The sequence below is a fragment of the Mustela putorius genome, unplaced genomic scaffold, assembly GCF_011764305.1.
Source record: "Mustela putorius furo isolate JIRA1106 unplaced genomic scaffold, ASM1176430v1.1 tig00003856_pilon_pilon_pilon, whole genome shotgun sequence".
Taxonomy (NCBI): domain Eukaryota; kingdom Metazoa; phylum Chordata; class Mammalia; order Carnivora; family Mustelidae; genus Mustela; species Mustela putorius.
Window position 1 is genome coordinate 869,593 of NW_025422008.1, and position 20,593 is coordinate 890,185.

The 20,593-nt window shown below is 44.2% G+C and overlaps 2 protein-coding genes across 3 annotated transcripts; both read right to left on the minus strand.

The window, feature by feature from the left end:
* Nucleotides 1–4,552: 4,552 nt before the first annotated feature.
* Nucleotides 4,553–6,356, minus strand: AIF1 (allograft inflammatory factor 1). Of its 2 annotated transcripts, XM_004780998.3 has the most exons (6): nt 6,213–6,356; nt 5,974–6,035; nt 5,819–5,885; nt 5,414–5,455; nt 5,063–5,225; nt 4,553–4,759 (listed from the first exon to the last, which is right to left on the minus strand). In XM_004780998.3, exons 1-6 carry the CDS (start codon nt 6,235–6,237, stop codon nt 4,675–4,677), a joined length of 444 nt encoding a protein of 147 aa, XP_004781055.1. In that variant the 5' UTR covers nt 6,238–6,356; the 3' UTR covers nt 4,553–4,674. The 2 variants fall into 2 exon arrangements, with proteins under 2 accessions (XP_004781055.1, XP_044921094.1); XM_045065159.1 differs by lacking the exon at nt 5,819–5,885 and having other exon boundaries at nt 6,213–6,352.
* A 12,833-nt stretch (nt 6,357–19,189) lies between these two features.
* Nucleotides 19,190–20,353, minus strand: LOC123387556 (heterogeneous nuclear ribonucleoprotein A1-like). Its single transcript, XM_045065160.1, has one exon. The coding sequence runs from the start codon at nt 20,289–20,291 to the stop codon at nt 19,329–19,331; it is 963 nt and encodes a 320-aa protein (XP_044921095.1). The 5' UTR covers nt 20,292–20,353; the 3' UTR covers nt 19,190–19,328.
* Between the last annotated feature and the right edge of the window lie 240 nt (nt 20,354–20,593).

Consider the following 20,593-nt stretch of genomic DNA (forward strand, 5'->3'; position numbering starts at 1 on the left):
GTTCGTGGAAAGATCAGAGCGGAGAAACGTAGGGACGCCGAGAGTGGAACGAAACGATGGAAGACTGGCAGCGCTTTCAGCAAAGGAGATGGAGCCAACGGGGCGGAAGGGATTGGCTGCCGGGGGGCGGGGCTTACGTAACGAGGGAAGAGTCCCGACTCACGCGTCTATTCGCGAGAGGTGAAAGCATCAGAGAGGCGGGGCCTTCTAGTTATTAAATCACGTAATGCAAATGAAGTGGATAGGCAGGCCAATCCTGGGGTGCAGGGGAGGGTGTTGTAGGCCCCATGCAGTGTAGGCATTCTTTTGCTAGTTCTATTTATTTGCATAATACATGTAAATCATTTGAACAAAGGTAGGATAGGAATGATCTTTTCATCAACATATCGGCAACCAGTGACTAAGACATTTAATTTTATAACCTACAATTTTTATAAATATATTTGTATATCTGATATTATTGGCAGTTTGTATTCCCTTCACAATGGGTTTCATTCTACGAAATGTACTAGTTCCCTCCTTTGTCTCTCCTATTACTGTGCTCCAATCAGACCTACTACCCTTCAGCAAATCATTCGAAAACTGTATTTCGAAGGCGTGAGAGATATCCACAATATATTATGAAAGTAGAGGGATAAAATCAGATCCTGCATGGGGAGGTTCAGGAATGCCTCTAGAAAAACGTGGATCTTATTAAGAAATGGGAAGAACTAGTCAGGATTTAGCCAAGTTTGAGGAGAGGTTGCACAGCTCAGGCCCAGTGAACTGATGAGCAGAGGCATGGTTTTGGCGACCCGTGCCTCAGCTGGTGTGACTAAATTAAGTGCCTGTCCATTATGGAAAGTGAGAGCCGGAAAATTCGCAAGAATCTGATAAGAATTTTATCCTGAGGCACATTAAAATAGTTGAGATGCAGTTGCTAAGCATTTGAAATGGTTCTCGTGTCCCCCTGGTCTCCTACCACAGCAAAATTTCTTGGAAGAGTTATCCATCCTCACTGTCACCCATTTCCCTCCTGTCGGTCATTCTTTTTTCTTTCCTTTTTTAAAAAACATTTTATTTATTTATTTGACAGAGACAGTGAGAGAGGGAACACAAGCAAGGGGAATGAGAGAGAGAGAAACAGACACCCTGCTGAGCAGGGAGCCTGATGCAGGGCTCAATCCCAGGACTCTGGGATCAGGGCCTGAGCTGAGGGCAGCTGCTTAACAACTGAGCCACCCAGGTGTCCCCTGTCATTCGTTCTTAAACGAACTCCAGTCAAGCCTTCACCCCAATTTTTTAGCCAGTGTGCTAAAAGGACATCAGTCTTATGTCTTGAAATAGCATTTATGTGTTGATGACTCTCAAATTCATATCTTCACTGCAGACCTCTCTGACAAACTCCACACTCGTATACACAGCTATGTACTTGAAATCTCCACTTGGTTTTCTAACAGATCATTTCAAATTCAATATGTCCAACACTGAACATTTGATCTTAAAATTTGCTCTCTCCACAGCCTTTATCATATCAGCTGATGGCAACTTAAAAATTATTGTTGAGGCAAAAACCCTGGAATCTTCATGGACTCCCTTCTTTATTTCACTCCCCACTTTTAATCAGATGGGAACTGTTGTCTTGAGAAAATATCCAGAATCCAGCCAATTCACTTACACTGCTTCCACCTCCATCTCTTCTCACCTGGGTTACAGTAACTTGCCTTTAGTCTGCCCCTGCCCCTACTGCCTATTCTCTGCACTGCAGCCAAAGTGGGCCTTTTCTCAGAGGAGACCTCAAAGGACTCCCTTGCTCAAAGTCCTACAAAGCCTCTTAGTCTCTCTTAAAGTCCTTTAGAGTGGCCTACAAGACCCTAAATGATTTGGCCCCCTGATTTTATCACTTTCCCTACTTCTGCCAGGCATGTTTCACCTTGGAGCCCTTTTGCTTCTCTTTGCTCTGCCAAGGTGACCCTTCCCCGCAAAACCCACGACCCTTACTCCTTTACCTCCATGATGTCTTTGTATGGTGTTGGTCGTCTTCTCACCTACCCTGATTACACATTCAAAATTTTAATCTTCCCTGACCATCATGTTACCCCTGAACCCCTTTAACCTGCTCTACTTTTTCTTCTAACATCATATAAATTTTAAATTATTGTTATCGTTTGTTGTGTGTCCTCTTCTCATACTATTTTCCACAACAGAGTATAAACTTTACAATGGCAAGGATCTTTGTTTTGTGACTCTTATAACCCAAGCACCTAGAATAAGGAATGGTACGTTGTTGCCCAATAAATGATTTTTTTAAGATTTTATGTATTTATTTGACAGAGAGAAAGAGACGAAGAGAGAGAGCACAGGAGCAGGAGGAGGGGCAGACCTAGGGAGAAGCAGGCTCCCCAGTGAGCAGAGAGTCCAACTCAGGGCTTGATCCAAGAACCCTGGGATCATGACCCAAGCCAAAGGCAGACACTTAACTGATTGAGCCACGAGGCACTTCCCACGCCTAATAAATGATTTTAAAGTCTTTTTATCAAAGCATATTATATTTATTTATTTTTGATGAATTTTCACAAAATGAGCAGAACATGTAGCCAAAAATAAAACCTTTACTAGCACCATGGAAGCTGCTAGAGGGCCTCTTCCAGTCACTGCCCTCCCCCAAGGCTTAGTACTAACCTTAGAACAACATACATGTATATATATATACATATATATTTAAATATTTTATTTATTTATTTGACAGAGAGACACACAACGAAAGACAATACAAGCAGGGGGAGTGAGAGAAGGAGAAGCAGTCTTCCCTCTGAGCAGGGAGCCTGATGCGAGGCTCGATCCCAGGACCCTTAAATCATGACCTGAGCTAAAGACAGACGCCTAATGACTGAGCCACCCTAGTGCCCCTATAACAACATATGTTAGTTTTGCCCTCTCTTGTACTTTATACAGATGGCATTGTATAGGAAGGGTTCTCCTGTGTCTGTCTTCTTTTGTTCAACATTATGTTGAGGAAGTCCATCCACACTGCTGCATGTAGTTGTGGCTTGTTCATTCTTGTTGCTGTGTAATAATAGTCTGATGTATGACTAGAACCCAATTTATTTATCCTGAATGAATGAATTATTTAGGTTCCAGCTCCTTTGTATCCTCCTTGGCGTCACCAGGGTTGTTGCAAAGATTAAGATAATTAGTACACAGAAAGCATTCAGGGTGGTATAGGGTGGGTGCTCAATAACTATTGATTTTGTTATATTCAGCTATTTTATCCAACTTGCAGTGATATCTTCCTCATCTGAAGTGCCACACAGTTACCGTAGCACATTTTAGGAGGCTAACCTGGCTTTGCCACTGGGAAGAGCCAACACTCCTGTCCTCAGTACAGGAAACAAGCCAGTGTAATAATTAGATTATTATCTGGGATAATAATTAGATTATCCCTCTCCAGAAAGTAAGGAAATCTGAAAAAGTGGCCAGAGACTGGGGAATGCTAGAGTTAACTCATCTGGACCTGTTGGAGGAAAGGTCTAGGAATAGCCTTACTGAAGGCTTGGGAACTCTGACTTTCCTTCCTTCTCTGGGATTGGCTTTTTAATCTTTTCTGCCATCCAAGTATTCTGTATCCCCAGTATCTATCCTCAATATCCTCCAAATAGAAGTCCCCTTTCCCTTCATTAGGCTCAGTTCGGCAGCTTGTCCCCTAAAAGGACCTCACTGACTCATTTAGTGCTTAAATGATCAGATGTTATAGTTTTGTGAATCCTTTACTCAATTCAATAGCATCATCAGTTCTTTCATCCATCTATCTATCCATCCATCCATCCATTCAAGTTTTAAACATTATAAAGGGCTTCTGATACATCAGGCACTGTGAAATAGATCATCCCCACTTTCAGATGAAAGGCTGAGAAAGGTTTAGTGATTTTGTTAGGTAAACAAAGACTAATGATGGAGAATATTGGTTCAAGATAACCCTTGCTTGGGGCACCTGGCTGGCTCAGTCAATACAGCATGTAACTCTTGATCTAGGGGTTGTGAGTTGGAGCCTCACATTGGGGATAGAGATTACTTAAAAAAAAGCAAAATCTTAGGGACACCTGGGTGGCTCAGTGGGTTAAGCCTCTGCCTTCAGCTCAGGTCTTGACCTCAGGGTCCTGGGATCGGGCCCCGCATTGGGCTCTTTGCTCGGCAGGAAGCCTGCACCCCCCTCTCTGTCTGCCTCTCTGCCTACTTGTGATCTCTTGCTCTGTGTCAAAAAAAAAAAAAAAAAAAAAGCAAAAGCAAAATCTTAGGGGAAAAAAGAGAGAATCCTTGTTCTTCCCCATGGTCCTGGGTGATTTTTTTTTTGTCTGTACATGTCCTTTTGTCCCATCTAAATTCCTTGAGAACAAGGCTATCATATATCTGGACTCTCCCTTGAAGTACAAAACCATCTGCTATAGTTGACACATTACAAAATTGTGGATGGATTGTTCATATGGGCAAATCCTTTGTTGCCCTTCCCTCAATGATGCTTCACTTCTTCCCAGACCAAGGGAAAAAAATCCCCCCAAACGGAGACCAAACTGACTTGATCTGGAGAAGGATAGTTTATTTAATTTAGTGTACCTCTGGCCCACAATTCTGTGCCCTTTTCCCATGTTGGGGTCTTTAGAAGTCCCATCAATCTCACCACATCTCCCCTACCACAAATCAGGGCAACTCAGAGATATTTTTCTTGGCTGGGGGACCTGCTGGCTTCTCCTGTTCTCTTGCTTTCTCCTCGTACATCAGGATCCTAGTTGAGATGGGAAGAGACAGAGGGATCAGGGGACTGTCTTCTCAAGAGAATAAATCATAGGCTACTGTGAAAGTCTGGAAGAGGACAGGGGTTATTATGGTCGGAGGAGAAGGAAGAAGAGTAGGGATGGCCATGCTAGGGGCTGCAGGGACCAGAACAATGGATAGGGATAGGAACTTGGAAGGGTCCCTCAAAGAAGGGAAGAAATAGACGCTGAGTAATGTATGGGTGACCCTGGGGATGGGGTAGGGTTGAGGAAAAAACAGGTAAGCATAGGAAAGGTTGGCACTGTACCCTCACATTTTTAAGATGGCAGATCTCTTGCCCAGCATCATCTTGAGGAAGTCAGAGTAGCTGAAAGTCTCCCCAGAGCTGCCAGACACCTCCCTGATTAATTTTTTGAGCTCCATGTGGGTCTTGGGAACCCCAAGCTTCTCCAGCATCCGCTTCAGGGACATGATATCTAGAGGCAGAGGAGAGGGGATGAGAAGAGGGAGCCTCTTTCTCTCTCTCTGTCTTCGCCTTCCCATTCCCATTCTCATCCCTCCTACTCTGGTAGCTGGGCCCTCTCCCAAATCACCAGGAATAAGCACAGTAGGAGAGACCTCCCTCTTCCTGGGTCTGCACATGCCCCCATCACCCTTTTCTCACCGATATCTCCGTTTCCATTCAGGTCAAACTCCATGTATTTCTCTGGATGAGGGGAGAAAGCAGATAGGGTAAGCACTGGCTGGAGGGTCCCAGGGACGGGCAGCACAGGGGATTGAGGAAAGGTCCACTGACTAAAGGCTAGGTGGGGAAGATGTGGAAAGAGGAGGTAGGGCAGGCAGAGGAAGTGCGGGTGGGGTTGAGGGGGGCCCTGTTAAGGTGTAGGGAACAAGAGAGGGTGCTAGAGGGGCAGCCCAAGGAAAGAGACTGCAACAAGGGGGAACAACGGAGGCAGCCTCCCTTTTTCGCACTACGTATGTAGACTCTGCGTCTCTCCGGTCCCTTCTCTGTTCTTGAGGAAATCCCACCCTCCTCACTCCCCCTCTGCCCCTTCAGTTTCCCCCTCACTCTTGAAGATTTCCAGTTTAGAGGGCAGATCCTCATCACTGCTATATTTGGGATCATCCAGGAATTGCTGTGGGAGAAAGCAAGGAGCCAGGATATGTCCCCTGGTTCAGGGGCCCCTTCCCCCCAGGTCCTGCCCCCTTAGATCTTCCTTTTACCTTGTTGAGTTCATCCAGTCTCTCTTCCTGCTGGGCCTTCAGCAGCCCAAAGGCTTTTCCTCCTGAGGGGACACACAGAGGTTAATGTTTCTTCACCCCCCATTCCTCTTCTTTCTTCCACGCAGGCCCAGGGTCATCACAGTTCTGCCCTCCTAAGCCTGTCTCCACCTCCTAGCCCTGCCCAGGTCTGTCCATCTCCTTGCTCTCATTTTAGGCTCTGCCTCTTCTACCTTCCTTACCCTGTAAATCCCTGGTTTGGCTCATAGCTCAGTAGATGCTGATGGAGAGACCAGTAGATAGGTGGACAGAGACGGAGCTGGAGCTCTGTCTACTGGCTCTCCTCTCCCATCAGCCTTCTCTGAGGCCTCCCTCTTGAACTTCCCCTTTCCCCTCATTCCCTCCTCCTCCAGTCCCAGGCCTCACTTCCCCCTCAGCTTCTGCTGACACGAGCACCCCAGGAGGAAGGGGCCAGGGGCTCTAGGATTGAGGTGAGAAAATAACATTCTCCTCAATTCCTCTTAAGGAGAGCCCAATCTGTGCAGGAGAGAAAGAAGCCGCTGGAGGTGTGGGGGAGGGGTATTTACTCTCCGGAACAAATAAATGGTCTTTGAACAGGTCTGGAGGGTCAGGTAAGTCTTAAGGCTTACATTTTCTCAGGTGTCACGAGTCTGGGCACACAGTTTGGGTACACAGCCGAGGAAGGGCTGACTGGATTTTTCTATAATGTGAATGGGAGAAAAATCTGAAGTCCAGGGGCAGATCTAAAAAGATGGCAAAACGGTGTAGGGTCTGAAAGGGAGAGAAGCCTCCCTCCGGGTCTGAGGCACTTGGAAATAGGGCAATGCCTAACACATGAGTCATATTTGTTCACTTTCAGATGTGCAATGGAACCCGCTCATCTTATCTCCCCTGAAATAGTTCGTGAAATCTACAGAGCTCAGGAATTCAAGAATTTAAGTAGATTCTCTGGGGGAACTGAAAGAGGTGCTGAGAGAGACAGTATTTGTGGACACAAGAACCAGGGGGTGAAGCTGATGTTAAGGGCGTGTGAGTGTGTGTGTGTGTACGTGTGCCTGCGCACGTGCATGTGTGTGATTCGGTGTCAATCACCACGGGTTCAAGAGAATGGTTAAGTTGCCTCTAAAAAATGTCTTCCCCACTCACATCCTGTTTCCTTTTTTGTTGCATGGGCAGTCACTTCCAGGGGAGAAGAGGCTAGCACGTTCCCCTCACTGAGATGTTTTTGTTCAAACTCACCACCCAGGGGGTCCTGGGTTGTTCAGTCGGTTGACTGTCTGACTCTTGGTTTCTCAGGATTGTGAGATCTAGCCCTGCAGGGGGCTCCCTGCTCAGTGGGGAGTCTGCTTGAGATTCTCTCTCCCTCTCACTCTGCGCACCCCCCCCCAATGAATAAATAAATAAATAATCTTAAATAAATATATAAATAAACCACAAACTCCCCACCCAGAGCTCCACCCACCCTGCGCCAGCATCGATGGAGACACCTTTCTTCTCTTCTCGCCTTCACATTACTTCCCCTTCTGCAGCTGGGAGCATTCACTTCTCACTGCCTTCTCCCTGACCCGTGCAAGTGGGGGGACATGCTGGGGTGAACTCAGAATTCTGGACTTCCCTTTACTGTAGCTGCCTCTCTCCTTTCAGAGAAAGCTGCAACCATACACTCATGTCTTAGCGCCTAGTGGGGGGAATTCATTTCTTTATTCATATTTTCATTTGACAAATAATTATCAAGTGCACAATGAATGCCACCTCAGTGATCCAAACACATGTAGGCTCTTGTCCTCGTGAACAGTCTAACTGTGGAAGACAGACCATAAAAATAAACATATTGGGATGCCTGGCTGGCTCAGTCAGTGGAGCATGTGACTCTTGATCTTGGGGTTCAAGCCCCACAGTGGATGTAGAGATTACTTACAAATAAAAAAAATTCTAAAAATGATAAACATATCAAAGGTGGCAAGTACCTATGCAGAAAAACAAAGTAGGGAAGGGGGATAAGAAGTGCTGTGGTAGACTGCTGTTTTATTTTTATATTATTTTCTTTTTACTATTTTTAAATATTTTATTTATTTATTTGAGAGAGAAAGAGCTTGAGCTGGGGCGGGGCAGAAGGAGTGGGAGAGGGACAGGCAGACTCCCTGATGAGCAGGGAACCTGTGGGGGGACTTGATCCCAGGACCCTGTGATCATGATCTGAGCTGAAGTCAGATGCTTAACTGACTGAGCCACCTAGGGACTGCAGAAAGGCTTCTCTGAGAAAATATTTGAGCAAAGATTTCAAGTAGGGGGATATCTGGCTAGTTCAGTGCAGCATGTGACTCTTGATCTCGGGGTTGTCAGTTTGAGCCCCATGCTGGGTGTAGAGATTACTTAAAAATAAAATCTTAAAAAAGATTTCAAGAGATATGGAAATAAGCCATGTAGCTATATGAGAGAAGAGCATTTCAGACAAGTGCAAAGGTCCTGAAGAAAGAACATGTCAGGATAGCTGGAGTGTTTGTGAAGCAGCAGGATGGCCAGTGTAGCTGGAGCCAGGTGTATGAGTGGAAACAGGCAGGAGATGAGGCCAGATTGTGTAGGGCCGTATTGGCCATTGGGAAGGCTCTGGCCTGTATTCAGGATGAGACTGCCTCCCAGACTATTCCTTCCATCAAGAATGGTTTGGCAGACTACCCTAGGGGTATAGAGTTAGATGCTCAGAGAAACTTTCTGGGATAAAGTAACAGCTACTCTGACATGGGGCACAAGTGGAGAGTAAGAGTATCTAGAAGGACAAAAGAGTGAAGAACAAAACCCAGCCTAAACACAGATGTGGGGAAAGCCTGTAAAGAACAGACATACAGGGGTCGCCTGAGTGGCTCAGTTAACCAAGCCTCTGCCTTCAGGTCATGATCCTTAGGTCCTTGGATTGAGTCCTGCATTGGGCTCCTGGCTCAGCAGGGAGCGTGCTTCTCCCTCTGCCTGCAATTCTCTCTGCTTGTGCTCTCCCTCTTTCTCTCTGGCAAATAAATTAAAAAAAAATATTAAAAAAACAAAGAAGAAGAAGAACAGACATACTAGAAGACATCGCCCACAGACTCAGGGACCCAGCCCCCAAGGTCACCCAGCCAGAGAAGGCTGGCTCCTAGTAGCAGGGGTGAAGGGGGACTTCTGGGTAAGGGTTAGAAATGGTTGGGGGGTGCGTTAGGGGGCAGCTTTGAAGAATCCATGAGAACACGGAGATAAGGAAAGTAGATAGCTCCCAGACAGGCTGCAAAATCTAGATCTGAGCAGAGATAATGCAGAAACTCCTTAAAACAGTGGTTCTCTCGGACTGGCCTTCCTGCAGCATTAGGAGGAAGTGTGTTAGAAATGTGCCTGGTTGCAGGGCGCCTGGGTGGCTCAGTGGGTTAAAGCCTCTGCCTTTGGCTCAGGTCATGGTCTCAGGGTTCTGGGGTCAAGCCCCACAGAGCCCAGCAGGGAGCCTGCTTCCTTTCCTTTCTCTCTGCTGTCTCTCTGCCTACTTGTGATCTCTGTCTGTCAAATAAATAAATAAAATCTTAAAAAAAAAAAAAAGAAAGAAAGAAAGAAAGAAAGAAATGTGCCTGGTTGGGCCTCAGCTCAGACCTACTGAATCAGAGACTCTGGGGATGGGGCCCGACAATAGGATTTTAACAAGTGCCTCGGGTGCTTCTCACGTGGTCAAGTGTCAAAGAGTCATTGCAGGGAAAGAGGTGCCCTAGCCTGTGAGGCTTGCTGAACCCAGACTGAAGGTGTCAAGGTAGCTTAAGCATGGGTTAGTGGGTGGTGGGGCTGGTCAGTCTTGGAGGAAGAAGAAAAGGAGGAATCACAGAGGCCAGGCCTGTTTGTGTCCAGCCAAGCAGTCAGGGAGACAACGCTGAGCGGACTCAAGAAATGACCCACCAGAAAGACCCCATGAGATTAGAATCCCTGTGAACCGGCCCCGTGTTGCTACGGGCTCTTGTTATGATTCCATGCTCTCCAGGGGGAATTGCTGCTTAGAATTAGGCTCCATGGAGTGTGCTTACAGGAAAAGCATATGCGGGCCAGAAAACTTGTTGGTGTGTGTGTCCTGTTTGCCTCTATACCTTCCTTCTCCCACTTTGCTCTCTGCCACAGGAGGCTACCCTGTACAGAGCACATCAAAGGCACCTCTGGCTTCCAGTTGGTTTTGGCTATTGGAGAGCCTAGCAGGAAAATAGCAGGAAGGAAGACATTAAGCAGTGGGTGTTCGTTCTACTGGCTCCCTTCCCAAGAGGTCACCTCAGGCTGGCGGAAACCTCCACTTATGCACAGTGCTTCTCTCCAGGCAACCTGCACTGCAAAGCTCTATCTTCCTCTTGGATTCAGTACCCCAGGAGATAGATGTCAGGTGGTCTGTGAACTTGGAAAGGAAAAAATGTACACCCTTTTCTCATATTCAACATTACATGCATTGCTTGTCAAAATCCACATCTCAGTTTAAAATTCTTTTTATTTTATTATTTTTTTAAGTTTATTTGTGTGATCGCTGCACTCAACATGGGGCTTAAACTCCCAACCTTTATTTTTTTTTTTTTAAAGATTTTTATTTATTTATTTGAGGCAGAGAGAGAGATCACAAGTAGGCAGAGAGAGGGGGAAGCAGGCTCCCCACCGAGCAGAGAGCCCGATTCGGGGCTTGATCCCAGGACTCTGAGATCATGACCTGAGCCCAAGGCAGAGGCTCAACCCACTGAGCCAACCAGGTGCCCCTTGAACTCCCAGCCTTAAGACCAAAAGTTGCCTGCTCTTCCAACTGAGCCAGCCAGGGGGCCCCACAGTTTAAAGTCCTTGTTCAAGCAATAATATAGTTTGCACTGATGTGTCTTTATTTTTTAAAATCTAACTTCAAGGTGCCTGTGTTTTAAGCAAACTCTACCCCCAACATGGTGGGGCTCAAATTCACGGCCCCAAGATCGAGAGTTACGTACTCTACTGACTGAGCCAGCTGTGCTCCCTAACTGCATCGCTAATGAAGTTATTTTTCCATTATTGTAAATAATAATGTTCATTTGAATACAGAAAGCTTTATCCACTTGTACAATTTTTTTAAGTAAACTGTCGACACAATGTGGGGCTTAACTGACCTATATTTTAATTTTTTAAAATATTTTTTATTTACTTATGAGAGAGAGCGAGCATGCACAACCAGGGGGAGCTGCAGAAGGAGAGGAAGAAGCAGACTCCCTGCTGAGCAGGTAGCCTGATGCAGGGCTTAATTCCAGGACCCTGAGATCATGGCTTGAGCCAAAGGCAAACGCTTAACCAACTGAGTCACCCAGGCGCCCATTGCCTGTATTTTAAATGTCTTATCTTTTATATAACGTGGTAATAAAGTACATGATTTATTAAAGTGCATGATTTATTCTATCTTCTAACTTATTTTTGAAGTTATTTATTTATTTATTTTTAGTAATCTCCAACCCAATGTGGGGCTCAAACTCACAACGCTGAGATCAAGAGTTGCATGCTCTTCCAACTGAGCCAACCATTCCAACTTTTTATTACTATTTTGGTAACTGGAATTCAATGTAATTGATTTACTTTGTTATGTATATTTTTTACTTTATGCTTTATTAGAATGCCAAACACATCTGTGATACAGCCTGAGGAAGAATTGCTGCTGTAATCTTTTTCCGTGGCATATCCCTTGGGATTCCCCTATACTCCATTCACCTTTGTAAATAAACTAGCTCCTCAAATTAGCCTAATTTAAAAAAAAAAAGTTAAAAAATTTGTTTATTTGAGAGACAGCGAGAGAGTGCATGAGCAGGAGTGGGGGCAGAGGGAGAAGCAGACTCCCATTGAGAAGGTCTCAATCCTGGGACTCCAGGATCATGACTTGAGATGAAGGCAGACACCCTACTGAATGAGCCACCTAGGCGCCCTCTGATCAGCCTAACTGGAGGGTGCTGTTTCCTATTGGGACTCGGACTGATACAGTGTGCATGCATGTTTAAGTGAGTGTGCGGGTCTGGGAAGAAACAGAGTTCTGAAGCTTTATTTCTCAGTGTAAATGGGCAAAAGGGCTTCCTGGTGTATGCATGCACCAGACTCAGGAGCTTGGTTAACAAGAAGCTCTCCCTGAAGCCAGGCAGAGAAGCATCAGCCTTACTGAAAGCCTTCGATTTTCTAAAACATCTCCTTGGTGGGGGATACCTGAGTGGCTGAGTGGTTAAGTGTCTGCCTTCCGCTCAGGTCATGATCCCAGGGTCCTGGGATATAGCTCCACATCAACATCAGACTCCCTGCTCCGAGGGAAGCTTCTCCCTCTCTCTCTCCCCCTGCTTGTGTTCCCTCTCTTGCTGTCTCTCTCTTAATCAAATAAATGAATAAAATCTTTTAAAAATTAAAAAAGAAAACATTTCCTTGGGCACCTGTTTGGCTCAGCCAGTTAAGCGTCTGCCTTTGGCTTGCATTGGGCTCCTTGCTCGAAGGGGATCCTGCTTAAGTTCCCCATGCTTGTGCACTGGCTCACTCTCCCTCTTTCCTGAAAATAAATAAATAAAATCTTTAAGAAATAATAAAACATCTCTTTTTAGGGCTTTGAGGGGAGTGTAGCAGCAATTTATTACCAAATTTCACCTCTTGTCTCCTGGAAACCATACTCAGCCATAAGGAGATTGCACAAACACACACGCACACAAAGGCATGAGTGCTACATTTTCACAGCATACCTAGACTCCAAGTCCTGTGTTTGTGTGCCCAGATTCCAATCAAACAGGCAGTCCCCAGCAGTGCCTCAGGGAAAATCAGGGAGAGGGGGAGGGTCCAAGTGTCACCTCTGAAAAAAGCAAATATTCCCTCCTGAGAGGAAATGCCTCAGCCCAAGGAGAGGCTGAGCGCAAGACTGACCAAATGGTTTCAAGTACTGGTAAAGTTGGGGGTGCCTGGGTGGCTCAGTTGCTTAAGTGTCTGCCTTTGGCTCAGGTCATGATCCCGGGATCCTGGGATCGAGTCCCACATTGGGCTCCCCTTCCTCTGCGGGAGCCTGCTTCTCCTTTTCCCTCTGCCTGCCATTCCCCCTGCTTGTGCTCTCTCTCTCTCTCTCTCTCTGTCAAAAGAAAAAAAAAAGTACTGGTAAAGGTGGAGAGAAAATGTTTTGAAATGTCCAAAGAGACCCAGAGGGGGCACATCTCAGAAAGTGCCGGCAAGGGACTCCTGGATGGTTCAGTCGGTTAAGTGTGTGCCTTGGGCTCAGGTCATGATCCCGAGGTCCTGGGATCCAGCCCCACATTGGGCTCCCTGCTCGCGGGGATCCTGCTTCTCCCTCTGCCTCTGTTGCTCCCCCAACTCATGTTCTCTCTCTCGCTCACTCTCTCTCTCTCTCTCAAATAAATAAATAAAATATTTTTTTAAAGGTCTTATTTGAGAGACAGAGAGATCACAAGCAGGCAGAGAGGCAGGCAGAGAGAGAGGGGGAAGAAGGCTCCCTGCTGAGCAGAGAGCCTGACGCAGGGCTTGATCCCAGGACCCTAAGATCATGGTCTGAGCAGAAGGCAGAGGCTTAACCCACTGAGCCACCCAGGCGCCCCTTAAATAAATAAATAAAATCTTTAAAATAAAAAAATGGACATTTAAAAAAAGATACCCGGCTGGCTTAGTTCATAGAGCATGCAATTCTTGAGCTCAGTGTCTTGAGTTTTAGCACCATGTTGCACATAGAGTTTACTTAAAAAAAAGAAAAAGAAAAAAAAAGAAATGAACAGAGATTCTGTTTGGTTAACTATGAGAAAAAAAGTAAAAAAGAGCAACAAAATCTTGCCGTTTGCAGTGACATGGATGAAACTAGAGGGTATTATGCTAAGCAAAATAAGTCAGTGAGAGAAACACAAATACCATATAAATTCACTCATATGGAGAATTTAAGAAACAAAACAGATGAACATGGGGAGGAGAAGGAAAAATTTAAAAAAAGATAAAAAGTCATAAGAGACTCTTAATTATAGGGAACAAACAGGGATGCCACAGTTGGGTGGGGGGATGAATGATGGCATTAAGGAGGGCACGTGATGTAATGAACACTGGGTGTTACGTGCAACTGATGAATCATTAAATTCTACCCCTGAAACAAATAATACACTATATGTTAACTAAATTGAATTTAAACTTAAAAAAAAAAAAAGAGCAACACAATTTACTGACAGATGACAATACACCAGAAATACATTGCCAAAAGCTGGTGGAAATTGCAGCCCAAAATGCCATCATGAACTGAAAAACAACAAAACTTGGTATAGTTCTTTAACAGTGAAGGAAGGACACATATCAGAAATGCAAGTACTCGGTGAACAGATGGTGGATAACAAGAGGGTATGGATGGGAACAGGAGGAAAGATTCAGAAGAAAAATACAAAGCTATTTCAAAAATGAACACTAAATTTCATGGGAGAATGAAGACATAATATACATTCAAAATTTTTAAAATCATAAATGACTGTTGTGAAATGTTTTTCTTTCTTTTTAAAGAATATTTTATTTATTTATTTGAGAGAGAAATAGCATGAGTATGAGCAAGGGGGAGGGGCAGAGAGAAGGAGAGAGAAAAGCAGGCTTCCCAGCTGAGCAGAGAGCTCAACGTGGGGCTTGATCCCAAGACCTTGGGATCATGACCTGAGCAGCCAAAAGCAGAACCTTAACTAACTGTTAATATTTTTTTTTCTATTTTTAAAATTTGAGTAGTTGTTATCATGAATAAAAGCTGTGAAATGCTTTTACTGTATTGACTGAGATAGTCCCATGGATTTTCCTCCTTAATCTATTAATGTAATGAATTAATCGTATGGACAGAATTGGGAAGTGTACGAATAGTGAATTATTTTCCTAGGATAAAGACTGCTTGGTTAAGTTGTTGTTGTTTTATTTTTATTTATTTATTTATTTATTTGTTTATTTATATTTTAAAAAAATATTTTATTTATTTATTTGACAGAGAGATAACAAGTAGGCAGAGAGGCAGACAGAGAGAGAGGGGAAGCAGGCTTCCTGCTGAGCAGAGAGCCCCATGTAGGGCTCCATCCCAGGACCCTGAGATCATGACCTGAGCCAAAGGCAGAGGCTTAACCCACTGAGCCACCCAGGCACCCCATGTTGTTGTTGTTGTTTTATTAAGTATTTTATTTATTTATTTGACAGAGAGATAGAGAGAGAGCACAAGTAGGCAGAGTGCCAGGCAGAGGGAGAGGGAGAAGCAGGCTCTCCAAATGAGCAGGGCGACCCATGCAGAACTCTATCCCAGGACCCTGGAATCACGACCTGAGCCAAAGGCAGCCGCTTAACTGACTGAGCCATCCAGGTGCCCTTGGTTAATTAAGCTGTTTTATATTATTTATTCAATTCTGGTTTAGGTTTGTTAATATATTTTTAAATTTTTAAAAAAAATTTATTTACTTATTTATTTGACACAGAAAGAGAGAGAGATCGATCACAAGTAAGCAGAGCAGCAGGCAGAGAGAGGGGAAAGCAGACTCCCTGCTGAGCAGAGACTTCGATGTGGGGCTCCATCCCAGGACCCGAGATCATGACCCGAGACAAAGGCAGAGGCTCAATCCACTGAGCCACCCAGGTGCCCCTATTTTTTAAATATTTCATTTATTTATTTGACAGAGAGAGAATACAAGCAGAAGGAGCAGCAGAGGGAGAAGGAGAAGCAGGCTCCCCAGTGAGCAGGAAGCTTGATATGGGGTTCCATCCCAGGACCCTGAGATGATGACCTGAATTGAAAGGAAGATCCTGATCTGAGCCACCCAGGCATCCCTGTTAAAATTTTTATTACATTCTTTTTTTCTTGCATTTATGTTCATGAGTGAAATTGTTTAATAATTTTACTTTCTCAGATCGCCATTGCCTGGCTTTTGTATCGAGATTACATTAATCTCATGAAATAAGTGGAGAAACTTTTCCTGCTTCCTGATCACTAGAATAATCGTTATATGACTGGAATGATCTGTCTTGAAGGTTTCATAACTATCTGGGCTCGGTGATTTTTTTGATGATTAAGTTTTTTCCCTAATTTTATTTATTTATTTATTTATGTAATCTCTACACCCGACATGGGGCTTGAACTCATGACCCTGAGATCACAAATCACTGAGCCAGCCAGGAACCTCACTGATGGCTAAATTTTAAACAACTGATTCAATTTCTTTAGTGGTTATAGGTATATCAGCCTTTTCATTTTTTCTTAAGTCAGTGTGGTCATACATTTTTCTAGAAAATTGTTCATCTTGGGGGCCACATTTGGCTCAAGTCATGATCCTGGGGTCCTGCGATGGAGCCCTGCTTGGGGCTCCCTGCTCAGTGGGGAGCCTGCTTCTCTTTCTCCCTCTGTCCCTCTCCCCACTCATTCTCTATCTTTCTCTCTCTCATAAAAATAAATAAAATCTTAAAAAAAGAAAATTATTCATCTTATCAAAATTTGCAATGTAAATATTTACTGTATCTGATATTATATTCCCTTTAAGTTATTTATCTTTTGTGTGTTTATGACTTTTTCTCCCCTTTTCCTTTCTTGCATAATCAATTTGGTCAGAGATTTTTTAATATTAGTAGTCTCTGTAAATATGTAAAATATTTAAAAATGTTTCCTGCTCAAACAACATGTGTTGGGGAGGATGTGGAGAAAGGGGAACCCTCTTACACTGTTGGTGGGAATGCAAGTTGGTGCAGCCACTTTGGAAAACAAGAAATTAAAAATAGAGCTTCCCGGTGCACCTGGGTAGCTCAGTGGATTAAAGCCTCGGCCTTCGGCTCAGGTCATGATCCCAGGGTCCTGGGATCGAGCCCCGCTTCGGGCTCTCTGCTCAGCAGAGATCCTGCTTCCTCCTCTCTGCCTACTTGTGATCTCTGTCTGTCAAATAAAAAAATAAAATCTTAAAAAAAAAAAATAGAGCTTCCCTATGACCCTGCAATTGCACTACTGGGTATTTACCCCAAAGATACAGATGTAGTGAAAAGAAGGGCCATCTGCACCCCAATGTTATAGCAGCAATGGCCACGGTCGCCAAACTGTCCAAAGAACCAAGATGCCCTTCAACGGAACAATGGATAAGGAAGATGTGGTCCATATACACTATGGAGTATTATGCCTCCATCAGAAAGGATGAATACTCAATTCTTGTAGCAACATAGAGGGACTGGAAGAGATTATGCCGAGTGAAATAGGTCAAGCAGAGAGAGTCAATTATCATATGGTTTCACTTATTTGTGGAGCATAACAAATAGCATGGAGGACAAGGGGAGATGGAGAGGAGAAGGGAGTTGAGAGAAATTGGAAGGGGAGGTGAACCATGAGAGACTATGGACTCTGAAAAACAATCTGAGGGTTTTGAAGGAGGGGGGGTGGTGGTGGTGGTGGGAGGTTGGGGGAACCAGGTGGTGGGTATTAGAGAGGGCACGGATTGCATGGAGCACTGGGTGTGGTGCAAAAACAATGCTCTATTGTTTTATTTCATTAATTTCTAAAAGTATCTTTATTATTTAAATTTTTAAAAAATTATTCAATGCCCTTTTTCTAATTTCTTTTTAAAAATATTTTATTTATTTATTTATTTATTTATCAGAGAGAGAGAGAGTGCACAGATAAGAGCACAAGCAGGAAGAAGCAGCAGGCAGAGGGAGAAGCAGTCTCCCTGCTGAGCAAGGAGTCTGATGCAGGATTCTATCTCAGGACTCTGAGGACTCTGGGATCATAACCTAAACCAAGGCAGATGGGCTCAACCGACGGAACCACCCTGGTGCCCTCTTTTTCTAATTTCTTTCTTTTTTTATTATTAAACTTAAAAAAAAAGATATATTTATTTGAGAATAAGAGAGAGAGCCGCACAAGTAGGGGGAAAGGGCAGAGGGAGAGGGACAAGCAGACTCCCTGGTGAGCTGGGAGCCCAAAGTAGGGCTCTATTCCAGAATTCTGGGATCATGGCCTGAGCCAAAGGCAGACATTCAACTGACTGAGCCACCCAGGTGCCCTCTTTTTCTAATTTCTTGAAATAACCGTCCAACTCAATGACTTTCAAACTTTTTCTTCTTTTTTTCTTTATTTTTTTGAAGATTTTATTTATTCATTTGAGAGAGATAGAGAGAGGCAAAGAGAGCATAAGCAGGAGGAGAGGCAGAGGGAGAGGGAGAATCAGACTCCCTGCTGAGCTGAGAGCCAGACATGGGGCTTGGTCCCAGGACCTAGAGATCATGACCTAAGCCCAAGGTAGATGATTTACCATCTGAGCCACCCTTGCGTGCCCCCTTTTTAAAAGATTTATTTATTTGAGAGGGAGAGAGAGCAAGAGAGCATGAGGTAGGGGTAGGGGGGTGAAGGGGACGGGGAGAGGGAGAAGCAGTTTCCCAGCCCTCAACAGTTTAGATAGGCAGGATTTTCAGTATCGTTCAGTACAAAATATTTTAAATCCTATTATTATATTTTCTTTAGCATTTGAGTTATTTAGAGATAGGTTTCTAAAGTTTCAAAATACAGAGGTGCCTGGGTGGCTCAGTGAGTTAAAGCCTCTGCCTTCCGCTCAGGTTGTGATCTCGGGGTCCTGGGATGGAGCCTCAAATAGGGTTCTTTGCTCAGTGGGGAGCCTGCTTCCTCCTCTGTCTCTTTCTCTATCTGCCTGCCTCTCTGCTTACTTGTGATCTCTCTTTGTCAAATAAATAAATAAAATCTTTAAAAAAAAAAGTTTTAAAATACATTAGAAAACACTTAAAATTTTTTCCAAGCATATAATAAATATTCTTTGTTACTGCTCTTAAATTGTCTTGGCTTTTGGTCAGCAATTGTATTCTATATGATTTTGATTCTTTTTTTCTAAATGTCTTTGTTGTATGTGAAAACAACATATATTTTCTAGTTTTTCAAAGATTCTACATATTTCCCTAGATCGAGCTTGTTAACTATCTGGTTTCTCTCCTCTTTGTCTTTTGTAATTTTAAATTAAAAGTTAGTTTTCCTTTAATATTTTAGATTAATTTTTTTTTTTAAAGACACATTTATTCAGCGTCATGATCAGACTATTACATTTAGCAATCAACAGCATGGGTGCAAAAAAAAAAAAATCTACATTAAAACCCTTTGTTGGAATGCTTTACACTTTCCACAGAACAGAAACTAAAATAACCTGTTATACAATTAGTCACAAATACAGTCCTCGAGTTTTTTTGCCCATACACATGAGTATTGTCTAAAACATGTCTTCTTTGTAGCAGCTAGGCCCTGCCACCACTGTGCTTGGCTGAGTTCACAAATCTGTTGTAACCTGTAGCTTCCCTGTCATGTCTCTGGCTCTCCTCTCCTGCTAAGCTTTGTTTTCTGGCAGTAATTAAAACCTTCTGCCACTGCCATAGCTGCTGCTGCTGCTGGAACCACCATAGCCACCTTGGTTTCGTGGTTTGGCGAAGTATTGGCCTCCACCACCATGAGGGCCAGAGCTTCTGCCTCCAAAATTGCCTCCTTTCATGGGTCCAAAATTTGAGGATTGATTGTTGTAATTGCCAAAATCATTATAGCTTCCGCCACCTCCAAAGTTGCTTCCATCATTACCAAATCCGTTATAGCCATCCCCACTGCCACCATATCCACCACCACCTCGACTGCCACCAAAGCCACCTCGACCACTGAAGTTTCCTCTGCGACCAAAGTTGTCATTCCCACCCAAACCACCTCCACGACCACCACCAAAGTTTCCAGAACCACTTCGACCTCTTTGGCTGGATGAAGCACTAGCCATCTCTTGCTTAGAGAGCGCTTTCCTTACTTCACAGTTGTGGCCATTCACAGTATGGTATTTTTGAATGACAATCTTGTCTACAGAATCATGGTCATCAAATGTTACAAAAGCAAAACCCCTCTTTTTGCCACTGCCTCGGTCAGTCATGATCTCAATCACTTCGATTTTCCCATACTGTTCGAAATAATCTCTTAGATGATGTTCTTCAGTGTCTTCTTTAATGCCACCAACAAAAATCTTTTTCACAGTTAAGTGGGCACCAGGTCTTTGAGAATCTTCTCTTGAGACAGCCCTCTTTGGTTCCACAACTCTTCCATCCACCTTGTGTGGCCTTGCATTCATGGCTGCATCCACCTCCTCCACAGTGGCATAGGTGACAAACCCAAAGCCTCTGGAGCGCTTGGTGTTCGGATCTCTCATTACCACACAGTCCGTAAGTGTTCCCCATTGCTCAAAATGGCTCCTCAGACTCTCATCGGTTGTTTCAAAGCTCAGACCTCCGATGAAGAGCTTCCGCAGCTGTTCAGGCTCTTTGGGAGACTCTGACTTAGACATGACGGCGGTGGGAGGGGAGACTTTAACGATGCTTACTCGGTGGCGTCCACAGGCAGAAAGCAGATTAATTTTTTAATAAAGAATCTGGCACAGAGAATCAGAGGGCATCTGCGAATGGTCCCAGTCAGACTTGGTGGAGTCTGGGAAGGTTTCTCAGGAAAGGAGTGATCAGCTCCCAGAGGAAAAAGGGGAATGCCTTTCCAGCTTTGACTCATTCTCCCACCCAGAGAGAAATGGAGGAGAAAGAGCGTGAAAGATGGGTTGGGTGAAAGAGATGTGTTGGGGAAAATATAAGGAAAGAT